We start from the raw sequence: 21,897 nt of genomic DNA, 5'->3' as shown, positions 1-21,897 counted from the left end.
ACATATTGAGCACTTGTGGCAGAATTTCAAGCATCATAGGTGGATAAATTTCATTACTCTTGAGTAGCCTTTTACTTCACCATCTGTACCTACTAATTCTTTTCCTAAGGCAAATATTTTTTGAGAGAGCACCATGAGATGAATCCTGTATTATATCAAATGTTACCTTCATTGAGTCCTTCTAGTACTGTAAAGTAGTTCTGAAACACTTCTTCCATCCTACTGTTTTTGTTCTCTTCATATAAACATTTTCTAAGACTTCCATGTTCCACAATGGCTGGCTTTGTCACTCTGTGTTTAGTATCTACTAAGGCAGCCTGATAAAAAGGCTAAAGTTGCCTTGATTTATTCTTTAGTATATTATAAGAATTTACCCACTATGTAGTAGTTTTGTGGTTTTAACAAATCTACATTGATAGTGTATTATGTTTTTATTATCTATTAGATCATCCCTTTAGACCATTTATTTCATACAGAAAATATCAGATGTATTTAGAGAGCCAACACTGGTAATTAGAATTTATAATCTGTGTTTCTTTTGTATAGTGAAAGCTATACTGAGGTAAAGGAAGTGTGCAGTTGACTCTTATAGGCAAAAGTTGCATTCCTAGAAATGACTATTTCTGATATATCAGAAATAGGTATATGTATGAAATATATAATACAAGAAATATATAAATTCTTTATTATAAATCCATATAACTTTCTAAGTTAGAAAAGGCAAAATATTAAATATAAATGCAATTAATGCACATAAACAAGACATCAGTTTCAGCAGTGACCTTAGACCCCTAAGGAGTGTGTCCAGCGCTGAGGGTATGTGAGGTGTCAGTTGGTTTAGAGTTTCTTTCTTCCTGACAGTGAATGCTAATATCATCCAGGATCTACAAATACAGGAATATGTAAATAACCAGTAAATAACTATGTATTTTTTCCTTACATGTGGATCTGTTGGTATCTTATCTTTTAATTGTGCTTACTATTAGAATGTTTTTTTAAAGCATTACTTTTCTTACCGAAGTATAGTTAATTTACAATGTTGCATTAGTTTCAAGTGTAAGCACAGTGATTCACATATACATATATATATATTCTTTTTCAGATTCTTTTCCATTACAGGTTATTACAAGATATTGAGTATAGTTCCCTGTGCTGTACAGTAGGTCCTTGTTGTTTAACTATGAGAATTCTTTGTAGGAAGTTTAATGAACCTGAAATCAGTTTAAACTAACTTCATTACCTGGACTTCACTGGTTGAACACTGATTTCTTTTGCAGATCAGACTTTCTCTCACCATATACCACGTGGCTATCTACTATCTCGGACACAGATGCACTGCTGGCTGAGTGGGGCAAAGGTGGCGTTGTCACTGTTGATATGGGAGGTCGCATCCGGCTTTGGGAAACTGGACTGGAACATCTGCAGCGGTCACTCATGGAATGGAGAAACATGATTGGGCAAGAAGGTGACAGACTTATGCAGGTACCACTTGAATTGACCTTACCTCTTAAGGGTACACATTCAGTTATAAATTCATTCATTTGGTTGCAAATGCCACAGTCGTGGAAACTCCCGGTCCAGTGACTCAAATGTAGTTTACTTAAATAGCTAAAATAATTTTGGGACTCATAATAGAAAAAGATAGATCTATCCTTCTAGATAGTGAAAAAGTAAACATGTGCCTTTTTTGTCTGTCAGTGCTTAAATATATAGGTTCCTCACCTCACAACATGCAAATACAATCATCAACTTTTATTTTTTAACCTTAAGCATTAATCAGTTTCCAGCACCACCTTTGCATCTGTTCTCACTTCTGCCATTGTCGTCAGCATCGCCCCATGCTACCAAGGAAACAGAAATACTGAGCATCTAAAACGCAGCGCATTATTATAAGGCCAAAACGTTTAGACTAGAGAAGATAAGAAGAATTATGCATCCAATAGATATGTGTTTTTACCAACCTCCTTATTTCCAGAGAATGGAAGTTTAGCAGTCATAATAAGTAGACCCAACCCTGCACTAGAAAGAAATATGGGAACAGGTCACCACAGAGGGAGGAAGCTCCACAGCTCCAGAAATGGCTCAGTCACCAACTAATCTAGTTGCTGTCTGGAACTAATGTGAGCAGTGAGGAAGGCTGTGTACCCATAAATACTAAACCGTATTATAAGAGGATTTATTTTATTTGTAATTTATTTATTTTAATCTTCAGAGGAAAACTTCTTTGTTTACATTTCATTTTTATCCAGCAAAAAGAAAGGTAGGTTCCTGCCAACTGTGTTGCTCTGTAAAGAACCAGTTAACAAGATAAGAAATTTCTACAAACTACTCCATTGATATCTGATTAATAATTACTATTTTCTGTGGTTATTTTTGTGATATTCCTTAGAGGAGAAATATGTGTGTGTGTGTGTGTGTGTGTGTATTTGTAAATGAGTAACATATTCCTAGATTATAGGAACATTTTGAAAATCGCAAACCAATATAGGCCAGCAGCCCCAAATCCTTTTGAAAGGGTATGAGTATCTTAATTTAATTAAGCTAAAACAAATGTATTACTATAAAATAAACATGTCATTAAGTGCAATGGATCTATCACAGTAACAGACTGAATGTTGGTCACTATCCATAACAGTAATTAGAAAATTAATTAACTATGGTTCTGCTTCTTTCATTATTCTGAAGATTAGTTTCTTCTCCCTTTGAATTAAGCTCCTCTTTTCATTACAGTAATTGATGCCTCATAGTAAATACTATTGTGTTTGAATTTCTTATATTTTATTTCAATTTCTCATGTGTTATAACAAGGTTATAACAATTAAGTTTATCTTTCACAACAGAACTTTTAAAAGGAGTGTCACTCATGATTTTGATAACTGGTCTTCACTGGTACAAAAATTAACGCCTATTTGTGTTTTAACCGTGTAACTCTCCTCTTCCCAGTGACTTTCCTGCCTCTGTTGTACATCTTTGTATCTCCAGCTCTTAGCATGATGATTGGTACACAGTAGACAAATATGCTTGTTTATACTCCTATATACGAAATTGAAGCTTTTTGACAACAAATGGAATTCTTTTAACTGTCTCAGTTTATCAGTTGTAACTGAATAAGTATTGAATGAATATATATAGTTTCTAAGTTAGAAATGAACAGAAATATAGTATCTAACATCTCAAAAATAGTCAAAATACTCCGCTATATTATACAAGGCAGTATCTGATCCTTCTACAAACCAAACATTTCCTAGGAAATGTATAACTTTATGTCTCCAGTTCAAAGTGCAGCTATAATAGAAATAAGACTTATTCAGTAATAAAGTTACATAATTCAGAATTGAATGATAGTTCCATTTGTAAAATTAGAATGTTAGAATGTTATCTAACATTCTCCTTCCATCTCTGATGTTCCTTGATCCATTTTGTTGATACTGAAAATATACACTTACATACATACTCAAACTGAGAAACAAAGTATGAGCATATATCTTTATGTCTAAACAGACAGAATTCATTGTCCAAATAATCTGCCGTTGTTGTAATTTTTGGTTACATCTCTCCTCTTCCTTCTCACTGCTTGATAAATAATGAGACAGCATACTTAATTGCTTTTATTTAGACCAGCTTATGTTACTATTTACAAGTAGTTTGTACAACCAAATCTAAATCTGAATCATTCCAGGAGTAATGGTAATAACAAGCAAAAATGTGTCTTTTACAGCTACCTTCCTAAGCCATCCCTCAACCCACTCCTCATTTATGGACCCTTTATTCAACATTGGTCTGCTCCTGATTTGGGCTCTTGGAAAATACCTTCCATAGAAGTACTGAGAAAAGAGAATATGTTCTCAGCACCATACTTATCACTTGCTGACTGCCAGCAGCTTCCCTGTCAATGGCAGAGTAACCTGATCTCCATCTAGTGGCCAAATGGACTTACTTTACATCATAGAAATTAAAAGGCCTGGTTTACACTCCAGTAGTTTGAGGCAGCCTCAGACCTGCTGTTAGGGGAGGTTTATACAAGCCTCTTCAGCGGTTCCTATTGGTCATGAGATGCTCCTTTAGGTCAACAGTGAAGGCCAGGCAGAAAATCTGCCATGCCATTCACCACTTATTGGCCCCCATCTTTCCCTGATTCCTTTGCCTGGTGTCAAAAGAACTGTTTATCTTTAGATAAACTCTGTCAGTTACATGCTTTATCCCTATCCTTTATGACTTTGCTACATATCAGCCTTCTTGAGGTATTAGCTTTGAAGCCATTATTGCTTTGAATTTTTGTTTTTGTTTAATGCATTCATTGATAGTTTTCTTTAATGAGTACAGCTTGCAAGAGAGTATATTTTGAGCTTCATATAAAATGTGTTCATTAATTTTACATGCTTTGATAGGAACATGTGTTTTTCTTATAGTAAACAACTGTAACAACAAACTCAAAGTATCACTATAACTGTAGTCTAAGAACCCATTATTAAGAATTCATATTTACTACTTTTAGACTCGATACTTTCAGAAGCACAGGTTAATTATAAGCAAAATTTTTCTGGTGAGGTTTTATAGTGTTCTCTATAAAGCATAGTTTTCATATTTTTATGTAGTTACATTTGGATTCCTCCCAAGAAGGCTACACCACAGTTTTCCTCAGAAATCAAATCATCTTCTCTAAAAAGCTCTTGGTGACTCTTCTTGTGGGAGCAAAAAGGCTAAAAGATTACAGTTTTCAAATGTTACTGTCTAATTACAATAAACTAATCAGAAACTAAATCCTTCATATATTACTCGTAGAATCTCTTTGAGGCCTTTGAATAATACTTCCGTAACTGTATACTTTAAAACTTGAAGAATCTTTGAAACAGTGTGGGACTGGAACTTATTGATCCTTATATTTAAGATAGTGCCTGGTACACAGTAGATACGGTAAATGTTGAAAATAGAGAGAGGCATAGACAAAAATACATAGAAAAGATAACCAGTTTATACTAAGCACCTCTAATCTTTCAAAGAAGATATTCTAGGAATATGAGTAAATGTCATTTGCTGTACTTTGATAACTAGGCCTAGCCTTTTCTTTAACTACACATCCAACGCTTATGATTTTTTAAGAACGTTAAGGCCCACTTCCAGTTTTGGAAACCACAGGATTGTTTAATTGGCACTCTATTAGTAAATTTAGTTTTTGACTCTACAAGCTACATTATCTCCAGATCTTCTGTGAAAGTTTGCAATTCTTTGTTCTTCTTAAGGATCATATTCCACTCTTGTACTTCACTCTTAGCTTTGGTCAGCAATTCTGAAAACACTTAACAGTCTGATTAAGTGGCTCATTGTTATAGAGTGATACACATTTTATAGGACTGTTATACGTACATATATCTTTGGGAATCTTCCTTGGCCCAGAAAGGCAATACTTCTTAAAATTTTTTTTTTATAATTTCCCACCATATCTCCTAGTGATATATCAGTAGAAGTGGTTTTCATCAAGATGGTCTAGCTATTTGCCTATGTGGTAACACTTGGGCAATGCCTCTAATGATTTTTCCTTTGTTTATTGCTGTTAGAGAAATCCCAACCATAGAAATTCATTTTGAATCTAGACTTTGAATAAGGCTTTCAGGCTTACCTAATGAAAATGCAAGATCCCCTGGAGAGTGTACTACCCAGTAGTATGCTGACAGCCCAGCTCTCTGGCAGGTGGGGGGCAGTTTACAATGTTTGCCAGTTTTCAAGATGTAAGTACTCCCTCCATGGCTGATTTAAAGCTACCAAAGGTTAACAATCTACTCACAAAGTCTCTGAATATTTAGCAAGCATCTCTCGCAAACTAGTACAATCTGGTTCCAGCATGCCCCTGGCTTGATTAAGCCTTTAACTAACTCCCCAAGGAGAATTATGACAGTTACCTGACTGCAAGATCCTTCAGAAATAAGACAATGGAAATGTGGATAAGAAGAGAGAAAGGCAAAAGAAAAGGGAAAGAGGTACTGAGAACACAGGTAAGATGGTGTCATGATATCTCTGTGAGATGAGGAAGCCTACAATTGTCCCAATTACAGATTAGCAATGCTCTTCTTGAACAAAGAATTCAGTTTGAGCAAAGAATTGGAGAGAAGTCTATACTCAAGTGGGATAACACTCATGGGTCCGTGCATGGGGGCCTCCTTTCTTATAAACTCTTTCAGAAGGAAATTGCCAGTCGATTTTTACATTCCTCCAGAAGTAATGCTTCCATTGGATCACAAATTTGTCAGTAATTGCTAAATGTAACTAAAATTAAATCAGCAGCCACCTTCCCAAGACAAGCAAATCAACAAGTTTATGAGTTTAAAGAGGCCATGAGTTTTCATTAAACTTTTGTGCATATCCAACAAAAAAGATAACCGTAAAAATTATGAAAATCATGGGTATTAGAGTTTTAAAGTAATGTTAAAAATAGAAATATCATTTAGCTTTTACATTTTAGAAGAGACCTAAACTTAGGTAATTGCTTTTCAAATCATCAGCAGCAGAAATATTTCAACTCCTTTCTCTCATGAAAGAACTTAAGATCATTATTTTATATACTATATCCCCATTGCATACTGCTTGACAATATAATCAGCAAGTAAAGAAGTAATCTTAGTAATATTTATTTAAAGTATAAGGAAAACAAATTAATTCTGTAATATATCAGTTATAAATTGAGATATCAAATGCAATGAATATGTTGACAATCAATGGCTCTAGAATTTTTGTGGTTCTAAGCTCATTATGTATATAGTTATGTATAATCAACACATCACAATGGCTATAGAAATAAAACCTTGCTGTTATATTTATAGAGAACATTGTAATTTTATTTATAAGTGGTATAGCCTATTGTTTAAGAGCATGAAATTTTAAGTGGTCAAACCCAGGTTCAAATCCACGTACCACTTTTTAAGTGATCTTCGGCAGATTGCTCATTCTTTCTAATTTTCACTTTCCAGTCATAATATAAAGACAATCCCAGTGTACTTTACAAGTTGTTGTAAGAGTGAAATGCATTCATACTTGTCACAAAGTATTTAGTAAACAAATAAAAATTAGAAACTCAGAAGTTAGGTAATATTGGGCTACAGAATTCTTTAACTCTTACATGGAAACAAAGCCAAATTAAAAGGAAGCAGTGTTACCCAAACACCTAATATTACATCATGACCCAGTGAGTTACATAATTCATCATCTGCCTTAGTGTTGAAAGTGAGCTTTGCTTATAATCCTGTTTAGGAAAAGTTTTGTCAGGCCCAAAAAAGGAATTGAAAAAATGGTCTGGGCCTAAACTTGTCAGCTTGAAGAAAAGCAGGAAATCAATGATAGGACAATTGTCAGCAGCAGATTATAGTGTTTACCCTTATTCAAAAGACAAATTAGAACAGGACCAAAAAACACACAGTGAAATATACATCATCTTTAGCCTGAGTCCTGAGAACAGTAAAAAGCAAGCCAAATTTGGAGCTGTCTTTCCTAGTTTTTCTGTATACAGTGTTCTTTTGTCTCTATAACATTCTAAACATGTCTCTCTTTTTATTTTCTGTTTCCTTACAAGGTCGGGCCACAAGTGCCATCTCTAACCTCTCCCTTTTAATAGTTCCACCCATTCTTACATTTATTTATTTAATTAACATTCGTTGATCACCTAGACTCACTAGGATAAAGAAATAAATAAGAGACAGGTACAGACCCAGGGAACTTACAGTCAAGTAGCGCTATAACCAAATAAACTATGGTGCAGTGTGGTGAAGAAAGTGATGGAAGCATGACTAAGGGACCGGAGGACAGCAAAGAATACTTAACTCTATCTTTGGAAGTGGTTTTAAGATAAAATAATACCTGAATCTGGTTTTTACGGAAGGGGAAAGGGACTCCTGACAAATCGAATACAGGTTTAGTTTTGCCTCTTACCAAAATCCCAGTAAGAAAACAATAAAGGATCAAAAAAGGTACAAAACCACAAGATTAGAGATGCAACAACACCTTGGAGGATTAAAAAATACATGTGTAGGTGATGACTGAGTTAGTGACTGGAGAGAACTAAAACCCTAAAATTCCTCCGAGGGGAGACGCAAGCTTTACTCTGTGGAAGCCTATAAAGCATCAGGACTTGAAGACACCATGTTCCAAAGAAGGTTAGAGTACAGGGCAGCACTGAAAATTGGCAGATTAGTTGAAAGCCCATATAGAGGCCATTTAGAAATACAGATTTTCTCCTCCATCTTATGCACCTGGGCAGCTGGCTCTCCTCTACCCTTGCAAGAGATGGGAGCCACAGTGGAGATCTGCACAGTTTAAGACAGGAGTGAGACCATATAGCCAATAAGAAGATGAAGTGAAGGTCTGCTTTCCTTATTTAGATCTCATGAAGCTGGCATCCATATTTATATCCCTTAAGCAGGAGATTGGGAAAATCCTTTCTGGAAACTGACATGCCCAAGAGAAAAGCCTTTCTTTTTTTCACTTTTTTTTTTTTTAAGGAAAATATTTTTTTATTTGTTTTCTTATCATTTTGAGTCAATATACACAAATAATGCAGTCTACAGGATGAAACAATCATTTTTGAGATACATTAAGTTTATAAGGAGATAAGTAAAAATGTACTAACATACAAAATTATATTAAAATTAGTACATTGTTTATCCATAGGAAAGCTATTTGTGTCCTATCAAGTGACTTTTTTAAAAATTTTTATTTGAGTATAGTTGATTTACAATGTTGTGTTAGTTTCAGGTGTACAGCAAAGTGGATCAGTTATAAATACACATATATCCACTCTTTTTTAGATTCTTTTCCCATATAAGCCATTACAGAGTCCTGAGTAGAGTTCCCTGTGCTATACAGTAGGTCCTTATTAGTTATCTATATAGTAGTGTGTATATGTTAATCCCAATCTCCCAATTTATTCCTACCTCCCCCTACCCCCGGTAACCATAAGTTTGTTTTCTACATCTGTGACTCTAGAGAAAAGCCTTTCTGATGCTGACATTTGGAAATTTCTCCCTACTAGCCTTACAAGAAGACCCACTTGTTGGCAAGCCCTACTTTATGCAAAAACAAAAAACAAAAATTTCAATCTACTTTTTAATGCTTTATTCTTAAATATTAATGGATAGCCTCTTATATAAAAGATGGAAATCAAAACAAATGAACAGAGAAATAGAGATGATACAGAAAGCAGAAAAGCATTTCACAAAGTGATAATTGATATTCTCAGAGAGGTAAGAGAAAATATTATAAAACAGAAACATAGTGCTATTTTAACATAGTAACCTTCAAAGAATAAGAAAGATCTCTTGGAAATTAAAAAGTAGTAGCAGAAATAAATTAATAAAAGGGATTGGACATTAGGGAACTCTCCCAAAAGACAAAGAAATTGAAAATAGAAGAGAGAAGATAAGTCTTATCTGACTAATAAGAATTCCAGAAAGAGAAAATGAAAGGGCAGGAAATGACCCTAAAAGTAATTTAAGAAAATTTCACTAAACTACAGGACAGATGTTCCATTTAATAACTGTAAAACACACACCCTCACACATACACCCCAAAGTATATTCACTTGAAATTTTAGAACCCTGTGGGTAAAGAGACAAAGCTGAAAACTTCTAAGTTGAGGGAAGTGGGAAACAGGTTATATAAAGTGTACTATAAATCCTAATAGCATTAGGCTTCTCCACAGCAACATTGGAAGCTACAGGGAAAATTATTTCCAACCGAGAATTTTATACCCAGCCAAGCTATTAATCAAATGTGACGGTAGACTAAAAACATTATTAAACATGCAAATCTCAAAAAACTTTCATTCTTTATACAAAAGGAGGGAATAAATGAAGAAAGAATAAGAAGGGTGGAAAGAGTGGTCTTAGCCAGGGAAGAGGCAAAGGTAATTCCCAGCATGATCATGAAAGGATGTTCTAGAATAACAGCTGTGCCTGAAAACAACTACTCCAAAGCAAAGTGGGAAAACAGGGTTCCAGAAAGAATAGATGTCTTGAGGGGAAAAAAAAGGAGCTGGTAATGTGATAGAATAACTATATTGAGAGAATTTTACAGCTCTGCTGGAGAATTTGGGGAACAATTAGTGAGTGACAAATAAAGTAAAGCTAAGAATTAGTAAAGAGTACATATTAGTGGGAAAAATGAAAAATTATATAAAATAATAGTATGTAATAGTATATATAACTATATAGTAATATGTATTATTATAATTAGAAATATATAGTAATATATAGTAACATATATTATTGCATATAGTAATATAGTACCATATAATAGTAATAATAAATTAAACAATTAATATTGATTTAACTCAAGTTTATGATGGCACTCTATTAGGATGATAAGGGGAGGGAACATGAGTAATGTATGTTCTAGGTAAGATAGGTGAAATAATCCTTACCTTTCATAGTAGGAAGTCAATAGATAATGTCTGAAACTTAAAAATAAAGAGAATGTAAGAATATTATTTAGAAATATGAAGGTAAATAGCAGGAGACATAGTAAGCAGAGATGAAGTGGCTGGCTACCTTTGGGGAGTGGGAATTGGGGGGTGAAGATGGTGGAGCTCGAGGTTGCTATTTTTGTTATACATCTTGTAGTACTATTTGGCTTATTAAACTATTTACATTTATTACTTTGATAAAAATTAAAAATTGGTTTAGAATAATAACAAGTGGGAATTCACCAGGTAAATAAGAGGAATAAGAGTAGCCGTGAAACAAAGATTTCATTTAACTCATCTTTGGATCCTAGACACTTTAAAAAATGCATATTTTTTAATAGAACTGAAGAAACTAGTTAATTTTCCTTATTTCACTTTGAAATGACTCGAGTACTAGTTATGAATAAGATGGAGTAAGCACACACTTACCCTGTCTTTTCCACTGAATTCAGCAATAAAATCCGGACAGGATACATTGAGCAACTATTTGAGATCTCTGAAAAAGAAGTGATAGCACATGGATTGAGGAAGACCAGAATTTGAACTACCATTGAACTAGATGTGTTTCTCCTTTTCCTCCAGAGTCTCCTGGTCTTGACTCAAGGCCATCTGAAAAGGAAGTGGGTACTCTCAGCAAACTAGAAATAGAAGAGAACTTCTTCAGCCTAACAAAAGGCATCTGCAAAAGCCCTACAGCTAGCAACATATTTAATGGTGAAAGACTGAGTGCTTTCCCCCTACGATTGGGAATAAGGCAGGAATAACCACACCCATACACCCATCACTCCTGTTCAACATCAGACTGAAAGTCCTAGCCGGTGCAACAACAAGAAAAATAAGTAAAAGTATACAGATTGGAAAGGAAGAAATAAAACTGTCACTATTTGTAGACAACATAATTGCCTACCTAGAAAATCCCACAGAATGTACCAAGAAAAAACAAATAACGTGCAAAATAAACCAAGTCTTTCAACTAATAAGTGAGTTTAGCAAGGTCCAAAATTAATCATATTTCTATATCCTAGCAATTAATAATTAAAAACCAAAATTTTAAAATATATATACCATTTACAAACAGTTCCACCTAAAAATGAAATACTTAGGTATCCATTTAACAAGGCATGTATAGGATATGTATGCTGAATACTACAAAACACTAGTGAAAGAAACCAAAGATTTAAATAAAAGGAGAGTTCACAAATTAGAATTCTCAACATAATAAAGATGTCGATTCTCTCCAAATTGATTTGGAGAGTTCCAACCAAAATCCCAGTAGGATTTTTTTTTATAGCGATAACAAGCTGACTCTAAAATGTATATGGAACAAAAATACTCAAAACAATTTTTTAAAAGAATAAAGTTAGGGGAATCATACTACACAATTTTAAGATTTACCATAAAACTACAATAATCAGGATGGTATGATGTTAGCAAAAGGACAAACACATAAATCAATGGAATGGACTAGAGTATTCAGAAAGTGACCCAGAGACATATGGCCGATTGATTTTCAACAAAGGTGCCAAAGCAGTTTAATGAAAGGATAACCTTTTCAACAAATGGTGCTGCAACAATTGGACATCCATAGCCAACATGAAAAAAACCTGTTAATTTTAAAAATAAAAATAAAAAATAAAATGACTCAGTGGCTGCCAAACCAGGAATAATAGTAGTTGACTACAGTAAATGGCACCTGCCATGTCATCTTTCATTGTTGCATTAAGTGGAGAATGTAAAGCTAATTCCAAATCTTAAAAACTCCGAAGGTAAAGAAAGCTAATTTGTTTAGAGAGTTTTTAAAAAAAAACAAAAGTCTTAACCTTTGGTATATTTTGGGGGTAAGAGAATGCTCCAGGGATGTAATTCACAGATGGAGAAACTCAAGCTCAAAGAAATTAAGCAAGTTGACCAAGGTCACAGGGCTAGTAAGTGGCAGAGTCAGTGGTTCTGTAATGTGTGCTCTTTAACCACCATACACTCCGGCCCTGGCAGCTTTATCAACTTTAACCCTTTAGTCAGGTATCCAGGGTGCCCTCCCCCTGCCAAAACCTGAAAATGCCAGTGGAGTTAAAACTAGGCATTTGTCTCTGTATAATCCCATCAGATCATGTTGGTTCCCATGGAAGTCAGGAGTCAAGGAATATTATACAGCTCTGTGGCAAACAGTAATCAGAATCTTTCTTGGGTGCTCTCTAATGTTAATGATAGAAAACAGAATTCTGAGTGATTCTTACGCCATTTCTTAAATCCCTGACACTCTTTCTTTTGATAAATAAATAAAATAGGTTAAAATGTTGCAAAATTTCCATGTTGTTCAAGTGAACAAGGCAGCAGGATCTGAACTTGGTTTCTAGAAGAACAAGCCTGGAGAGAGGTAATGACAATCACAGGTGTGGGGTGGGAGGGTGTGATTCAATGAGGAGAAGAGTGGATTGACTGGGTATCCATCATCACCACGAAACAACCTTACCGTTGTGTAGCAATGATCTCATCAACCTTTCCTTTCCCAGCGCTAATGATTAACTCTGGGGAATCTTTCATCTCTGTTTTAAAAATGGGACGTCGAAAGACAGGACCCACACATCAATACAGCTTATCCGCAAGGATGTAGCTGAATCACTGTGGAATGTTTAGAGGAAAACTGATGTCTCTCAAATTTAAGAAGGGTGATCGTCAGTTCCAGTCACCAGTGAAAACAGTAGTGCTCTGATTGTGAGAAGGCAAGATTCCCAAATGTTTACCTATCTCAATATCATTTTTAAAAAGTGTTTGTGATAAGATATAGAGAACAAACTAGTGGTTACCAGTGGTGAGGAGGGGCAAGAGAGGGCTGGAGGAGAGGTACAAACTATTGGGTTTAAGATAGGCTCAAGGATGTATTGTACAACACAGGAACATAGCCAATATTTTGTAGTAACTGTAAATGGAAAGTAATCTTTAAAGATTATATAAAATTAAAAGTTAATAAAATTTTAAAGTGTTTGTGATAAAGCAAAAGAACATCAAAGAAAGCAGAGGTCAGGTGGCACAGAGAAAAATAAAGAAACTCCATCATTCCTTTTGTGACAGATAGGTTATGTTAAATCTGTGATCATTTCACTTGTTAGTACTTTGCTTAACCACGTCAGCTTTTAGAACTGCATTGGTTCAGTGTGTTGTCTCATTTAAAAGTTTAAGCACATTAAAAAGCACAAGGCCTGACAGGAGTTAAAATGATTTTCTAGAACTAGTTTCATTTGAACCTCTTAGGATATGCTGTGGGAAGATAGAGATGTGAGAATAGGTCTTCTATATAATTACTGCTCACTTTCCAGGCAGAGCACAGCCCTTATATTTCCTCCATGATTGCCTAATAACTAAACCATCAATGTTCTCTGCTTCTATTAAAAAACCACTGAAAGCCCTGGATGCCAGAGAGAAGAGTGTACTATTTCTAGGGTGGGAGTGTGAAGCCCACAAGCTGCAGGGCAGAGCAGAAGCCTGGCTGGGACACAAAAGCTAGAGGAAATAGACTAGCTGGTCTGTCCCAGACAAAGCTGGCACTTCATTCACTTAGAAGTTGCTTTTTTTTTTACAAACCGCTGTGTTCCCATGATTTTATTTAACCTGTCGAGTATCGATCCTATTTCAGCCATGTTTGTATACCCACGAAATAACTGTCACTGTGTTTTTTAATGAATTGATTTACCAGTAATTGTCTGCATGTGAATAAAGTGAAAACTTTTAAGTATAATCTCAATCTGTACTAATGAAGAGCCTTCCAGCATTCCCAAGTTTCAAGCAGCAATTGATACCTATAGATCCAAATATAATTACATATTTGTCATCATAAATACCTTTTTCATTGGGGAAGTTTTCCTGTCATATCATTATGTCTACAATCTAATGGCTCTATTAGTTGAATCTCAGTTCCTTAAAAACTCTGTCTTCCTGCCCCCATATTTCTAGTTGATTCTCACATAACAACAGTGTTTATACTCCAGACCTGGCTTTAGGAAAGTCAACAAACCATAATTTCCTAAAGAGATGATGGAGATCCAAGCTGGAGAGTTTCTTTGTGGCATTGGCAGGTTGTCATCTTTTGAATTAAGGAAGTTACGGACCAGCGATAGATATTTGAGTCACTTGACAATCAGCCAGCCAGAGTGTTCCCGTGGAGCATTACTCTGTAGCCACCAGCATAGGCCCTGTGGAGGGTCAGAGAATACTGAAATATGAAGCATGGTTTTTACCTTCAGGAAGTTTATACTATATAATTGGGGAGGTGAGACTGATAGTCATGAAACAGCAGCCAGTGGTACAAAAGAATGTGTAGTTCAATGTTAAATTGTGGAGTTTGAGCCCTGTGCTATAGTAGTTCAGAGGAGAGGCACCAATGCAGATGAAATTCATAAGCAAAGGAGATGGGGCTTTGGTTGAACTTTTATTCTATTTATGTATTTGGATAGTTGAAAAGGAGAGGAAAGGGCATTCCAGACAATCCAAAAAAAAATGACCACAGGCATAGATTCAAATGAGCACTGTGTGTTTCCTTAATAAGAGGAAGAATTGTGCCATAGGCTTGGATCACCGCAAATTCATGAGTGACGTGGACACAGATACCAGAGGAACAGTGAACAAACATCACGGTGGATTTGATGCAAGCACAAAGCCCAGAGGGCAAATCCAGGTTCAACACCAGCTATCCCAAGAAAACAGGGGAGTGTACACCAGACCAGAGGCAGGAGTACGAGCTGGGTCTGGGACCACCAGAAACCTACAGGCTGGGAGATTTTCAGAAGACAGTGTGTGATTTACTTTCAACACAGTCTTGCTGGCGTGGGACTTTTTAAAAGCAGTTGAAAGAAAGCTCACCTTCTTGGCAACCCTTGGTCTGTCTTAAGCGTATCTGTAGCATATTGTAAGACAAGCTTAAGGGAAGCAAATGGTGTTTGGGGGGGAGTAATGCAATAAGGAGTCACCTGAATAGGAGGAAGCAGGCCGTTTGAGGGCCCAGTGAGATTTTTAGGTTCCCTGTGCCCAGGAGCTGCTGAAGGTCATTGAATAAGGAAAGTGTATGGAGTAGTGAAGGATGTATTAGGAGGATGGACTTGGTAGTGATGTGAGGTCTGGAAAAGAGCCCTGAGTGAAGCAGGGCAACCGAGAGGCTGAGGTATGGCCAGGTGTGAGCCGATGGCAAAAGGCCGAATACGGACCTGGATGCAGGCGTTCTGCATGTCTCTAGGGTGGGTGTCTGGCAGACCATTGAAGGAGTCAGGAGAGCAGAGAGGAGATAGGGTTAGGGCATTTTAAGTGTGCTGAGTTTGAAGTAATGGTGAGATATTCCATTGACATTGCACAGTCAGTAATTGGAAAATAACAATTGGACTAGAACTTCAAGTTAGCAAGAGTTCCAGTGATCTTTAGCATGGACATTTTCACTGAAACCATGAAAATGGTTAGCTGCTAAGGAGAGTAGAGAGATCAAGCAAAATGATCAGGACAAATAAGCTATTTAGAAATACGTAGAGTCAGATGTTCCTGAAAGCATATTCTCAGAACCCTTTTTTGTCAGGAATCCGTGTCCACACTGTTGGAAAATACTGTATAACCTAGAAGACACTTAGAGATGAAGTTACAATTAGTAAATATCTGGCTTTGAGAAGTCCCAGTAAAGAAACCTCTTTAATTTGTTTAACCCAATAGTTCCTAAATGTGTTCAAAATCTGTTTAATACTTTAGCAAGTTGCTGGTCTCTATATTCCTGGTTTTCTTTGCTCCAGTTCACCGTGGACCCTCTATAGTAGGTCTCTTAGGACAAGAGCCTTATGCTAATTCTAATCCTGACTCATGATACAGCCTTGTTGCATGGCATTTATGACTAAAGAGAATATATTTGGAATGCTAGGGTTAAGTTCGCAGTTAAAAGAATAGTTTCCCTCCATACCTTTGAAGAGAGGACCTATTATTTCATGTGATTCCATATTCATTATAGAAAAAGAAAAGGTACTGAAAGTGACAAAAATTCAGCTCACACTAACTTAAACTACAAAAGGGGGTTTATTGGCTCATATAACCAGGAAGTCCCCAGGCCTTAGGCACAGCTCAAACCAAAGGCTCAACATGTGTCACGGGACACAGACTCCGTCCTCTTTGTTATGGTTTTTCTGAGGTGGCTTTATTCTTACAGTCTTTCTCCGTCTGGTGGCAAAGATGGCCCTGGTAGCATTAGGTTCTGCATGGTTCTCATAGCTGGTAATCCCAGCCAAAAGGGAGTGTCTTTGCCAGTAATTTCATCAGAAGTCCTCAGAAGTGCTCCAACTGGTCTTTGAGATCTCATGCCCATCTCTGAACCGATCACTGTGACCAAAATGATGGGATACTCTTAAGTGGTCAGACCTAGGTCATGTCTCCACTTCTAGAGTTTGGGATGAGAGAGAACTGTATCAGTCCCATCTGAACCACGTGTTAGGAATAAAGGAAATACCCCAGAAGAAATACTGACTAAGCAAAAAACATGACCGTGTGATTTTTTTTTTTTTTTTTTTTTTTGTAATTTTGACTGCTACCTTCCAAGTGACAGCTGATGACCTTCCAGTTTAGGGTTTCCTAGAGGCCAAGACTACTGTCAGGTTTATTTTGTTTTGCACTCAGGATGACATTCATGAAACATGACCCTTACCAAATGCAAAATGATGATAATTAGGCCAGTGATGATTATATAGCATCCATTAAATTTATCTTCTGTTTAATTCCTAGACTGAATACCTCAAAAATATGTGCTTGGTTTTCTAAGTACATGTAGGGCAGAAATAAATATTCTAGTTACAGTTTTCTTATGAGATTTTCCAGTTGCCAGGGTTCTGAATGAAATTGTCAAGTCTTTCTTGACAGTGCTCTGATGATATTACAGTGGGTTTTCCCCCCCAATGAAAAGAATTCACTAATATTGAATAATTTTCATTATTCTTTCCTTTTATATACTTCTGTTGTAAATGCTGTTAAATCCCTATATTTCACATTGCTGGTATGGGTTGAATAATCCTTTCCGTAAAGAACAACGACATCTATAGAGCTCTAGTAGGGAAATCTAAAACTTAAATAGGTTTTGTGCTAGCTGAAGGGGAAAATGCTGCATTTGACTGTGAGTCATCATGACCTCAACCACTCTGCCATCATATTTACATAAGAGTCATTGCCCAGAAGGAGAAAACCCTGACATAATGTCAGAAACAAATTCATGTGTTCTAAGTCTGGTTTGAGTTAACCCATAGAACCCCCAACAAATACATAAGGCTATTTCACAGCAATAAATAATAGCTATTATTGTTACTCTGGCTCTCTTAATACTAAAATATGGTTTTTTTCCTATCCTATAGCCCATAATTACTAAGCTGCACATCTCTCTAGTAAGGATAAGCTTCTGATTGCTCTCAGGAGTAAACAGCAACAGACCTGATAATTCTGAATATAACTCTTCTTCTCACCGAAACTCAGGTTGAGAAATATTTAGGTAGATTTATAGACAGACATATATTTATATTTACTTATTTCTATTTTTATATTATTTTATTTTATATTTATATTTACTATTTATATATTATACGAATATGTTATATATTATATTAATTATAAATTATATTTTTAAATAAAACCACCTCTGATTTTTTCACTATATCTTCTAATCTTTGGTGAGTTTGACAGGAGCATATGTTCATCAAAGGCAGCTGATAATAAAAACAACAGAAAGAAAAAGCATTCCCCCTCAGAGCCTTAACTCCAAGCTCTATTTATAATTTCTCTTCTCAGGTATAGACAAATAATTTACCCTTTTGTTTTTCTTCACCAAATCTAATTACATCTTTTAAAACTGTTTGCTTATTTTACCTTTCTCTCTCTACATTTTTTTCCATGAACCATTTTAAAGTAAGTTGTAGGCACGATTCCCTGTTACCTCCAAACACTTCGGTGAGTATTTCCTCAAAACAAAAGCACTCTCCTACATAACCACAATACAGACCTTAAAATCAGGAAGTTAACATTGATACTACGTTAATGTCTAAAACTTACACAAATTTCAAATAAAGATTTTAAAAAAAAAAAAAAAGCTCTTTTAGAAGATGAAGGAAGGGAAAATCCCTCCTAATTTGCTTTATTGAGGTCAGAATAAGCTAGTTTCCAAAATCTGACAAAGGCACTACAAGAACAGAAAATAACAAAGTAGTGTTCTTCATGAATACAGACCAAAAATAAAATAAAATAAAACTTATACAAATTTCAGATGTCCCAATAACATCCTTTTTAGCAAAAGGAAACAATCCAGATCATGTGTTACAATTCAGTTAACACATCTCTGTTATCTTTCAGTCCAAAACAGGTCCTCATCTTTCTTTGACTTTCATGACCTTGACATTTTTGAAACGTATAGGCCAGTTATTTTGTAGAACATCCCTTGGTTTTGGCTTATCTGATTCAGTTTATGCATCTTTGGTTGGAATATCCCAGAAATGATGCTGTGTTTTTCTCAATGTGTCCTATTAGGTGACACACTGGATGTCGAATTGTCCCATTACTGGTGACGTTAACTTTAAACATTTGGTCAAGGTATTATCTCCGCTGTATTTCTCCACTGTGAAGTTACTGTTTTTCCCCTTTATAATTAATGCATGTGTCTCATGAGCAAACATTTCAAGACTAGGCAAATATTTTGTTTCTCATCAAACTTTCATCCATTAACTTGATCATCCATTGGTGATTCTTGCTTGAATCAATTATTACTACTGTGGTTGCCAAGTGGTGATTTTGTCTGATTCTGTCATTCCTTCTGCATTTATTGCTGGCATTCTGAGCTAAGGAAGTGCTCTCCCTTCTCCCTTTGTTCGTTTGTTTTTTATTAGTATGGCTTCATGGATTTCTGTCTTACCTAATAGCTTATAGTCTATTGCCATTCTTATTTATTTTAACACTCAAATTGTTCTAGACTTATCCAGTGGGAACCCCTTCAAGCCAGTTTCCTTGTCCTTTTGATATGCCTCAATCGTTGTTTTGAGTACGTCCTTATTTTGTGGCACAAAAAGTAAATCCAATTGCTTTTGTCACTGATTTTCTGTACTGGGACAAATACTGTTTCTTTGAGCAGTTGTTGGGGGCGCTGCCTGTTCATTTAGGTCAACCTGTTAACACAGAAGAAGCATTCTAACCTACTTCTGTTTAACCAACTCACCAGTGAACCGACCGTCTTGAGTGGATGTCGGGAGCACCCAGAACATTTGCAGCTCATGAGCTTCTCTCCAGTACACCCTCACCTTCTGCTCCCATCCACTGAGTTGTAATTAACATTTGATAGAAGATATTTCAGCAGAGCCCTCAGGTTTAACTACCTTACACATAGCAATCTCCTATACCAGGGGTCCCCAACCCCGGGCCGCGGACCGGTAGCGGTCCACAGCCTGTTAGGAACCGGGCCGCACAGCAGGACGTCCCCGGCGGGTGAGCGAGCGAAGCTTCATCGGCCGCTCCCCATCGCTCCGCATCGCTCCCCACCGCTCCCCATCGCTCCCCGCCGCTCCCCATCGCTCCCCATTGCTCCCCATCGCTCGCATTACCACCTGAACCATCCCCCCACCCCCGTGGAAAAATTGTCTTCCCCAAAACCAGTCCCTGGTGCCAAAAAGGTTGGGGACCGTTGCCCTCCACGTAGCAATTGCACTCAGAGTCCCAGAATGCTCTGTCATTCAGAATCACTGATAGTGGAGGAAAATCTACAAAGATCTGAGATAATACAGCCACCACATATGCTGAATATTTTTCTTCATTATAACAGAGTCGAATTGTGATCAAGCCCTAAGTAATCATCCATTATAATCTTTGTCTCCTTAAAGATTTGGTCTGAGATAGATAACTTTCCCCAGGCCATTAACCAGGGGCTAAAAGAATATAATTATAGTGACTTTTTATTATTATGTTATTTGACACTTACCTACCAATCCTGCCATACTTCATCATTAACTTTAAATAGCTCCAGATTGTTCTTGATCCTTTGGCTGGAATTGTTATTTCTAGTGACCACACGAGGGTGTCTGTGAGCTTGGAACAGGAGTATTTCAGCTAACTTCAACAACTAATAGCACTTCAACAACTAATAACTGTCGTCATTTCACTATATTTGGAAGTTATAATTTAAAAGTGTAGTCAGATTAGCCAGAAGACTTGAGTCAATGTTCCTTCCGTTAGAAGATCTCTAGACTATGAAATGAAAGGCTTTTATGAAAAGAATTCAGAACTTTTAGTTCTGCCATGGGGTACAGAGAAATTTCCTGAGGTCAAAAACTAAGACATCCATATCCTCTTCCTGGTTCCATCACTGATGAGTGGCTTTGGGCAGTCATATCTCTCTGGGCCTTAATTTCTTTATCTAGTATAAAATGAGATAGATTGTAAACTGATCCTTTAGGCCCTTCCACAAAAGGCAACAGTGAAGACAGTGTCTAAAATTAAGATATACATCAAAGAACTTCTCCATCCTAGTGATTCGTTTTTTATTGACTGCTTAGAATGTGCTAGCTGCTTTCAATACATTCTCTGATATATCATTACAACCACCATTTCAGGTTATGTATTATTGTTCTCATTCTGAGACTGGGGTAAGTAATTTGCCCCAGGTCACTCTTCTAACAGTGAACAAAGCTGAGATTTCAGCCTAGGTGTCTCTGACTCAGATGCACACATTTTTATTCCTGTTCACCACATAGCTTCTCTAGAGCCAAAAGACTAGTTTCAGTGGAGATCATTCTCTGCACAGTGGAGTTTAGACCAAATGCTCACAGGTGCTGGATCAGGGGGACACAGGCCAGGAGGGTCTGAGGTGAACAGGAAGTCATGCCCCAACTAGGAAGGCAGTCTCTACTTAGCTGTTGCCATGTGAAAATGCAGGCTTGTTTTCTAGAGAAGACCAAAATTCATATTTTCAAATGAAATCTCATTAATTTGGAATTTTGGCAGCAAAATTAGACTTTGGGGGGTTAGAAGGATGGCAAAACACTTTGGGACCCACAGATCTCTCTCCCATCTCACCAGGGTGGAGGTGGCCTCAAGAAAGGAAGCCTCGTTCTCTTCCAAGCTTTTCCAAGTAATTAGCCTATGTTGTAAATTTCCTTACTTGCTCCACAAAACTCTTAAATTCTCCTAATGGCATTAAACATTTAAAACAGGGATTGGCAAATTATACCAACTGTTTTTGTATGGCTCACAAGCTAAGAATGGTTTTTACATTTTTAATGGTTGAAAAAAATCAAACAAAGAACAATGTCATGTGACACGTGAAAATTATATGGAATTCAAATTTCAGTGTCCATAAATAAAGTTTATTGGAACACAGCCCCATTCATTTATCTACATATTATCTGTGACTCCTTTTGCACTCCAAGGGCAGAATTGGGTAGTTGCAACATAGATCATATAGCCCACAAGGC

General features: G+C 36.4%; 1 protein-coding gene across 7 annotated transcripts in view; it reads left to right on the top strand.

Moving 5' to 3' along the window:
* The window catches only part of VWA8 (von Willebrand factor A domain containing 8), a 364,541-nt gene that overhangs the window by 255,515 nt on the left and 87,129 nt on the right, over nt 1-21,897 (top strand). For 4 of the 7 annotated variants that reach the window (XM_061170620.1, XM_061170619.1, XM_061170622.1 and 1 more), the window contains one exon: nt 1,278-1,482. In XM_061170620.1, the coding sequence (XP_061026603.1) occupies nt 1,278-1,482 (205 nt within the window). Of the gene's footprint in view, nt 1-1,277; nt 1,483-3,718; nt 4,199-11,029; nt 11,308-18,353; nt 18,395-21,897 lie in introns of those variants that run through there. The other 3 variants (XM_061170625.1, XM_061170621.1, XM_061170623.1) reach the window with 3 other exon arrangements.

The sequence above is a fragment of the Eubalaena glacialis genome, chromosome 16 (genome assembly GCF_028564815.1).
Source record: "Eubalaena glacialis isolate mEubGla1 chromosome 16, mEubGla1.1.hap2.+ XY, whole genome shotgun sequence".
NCBI lineage: Eukaryota > Metazoa > Chordata > Mammalia > Artiodactyla > Balaenidae > Eubalaena > Eubalaena glacialis.
This window is presented reverse-complemented; position numbering and strand designations above follow the sequence as displayed.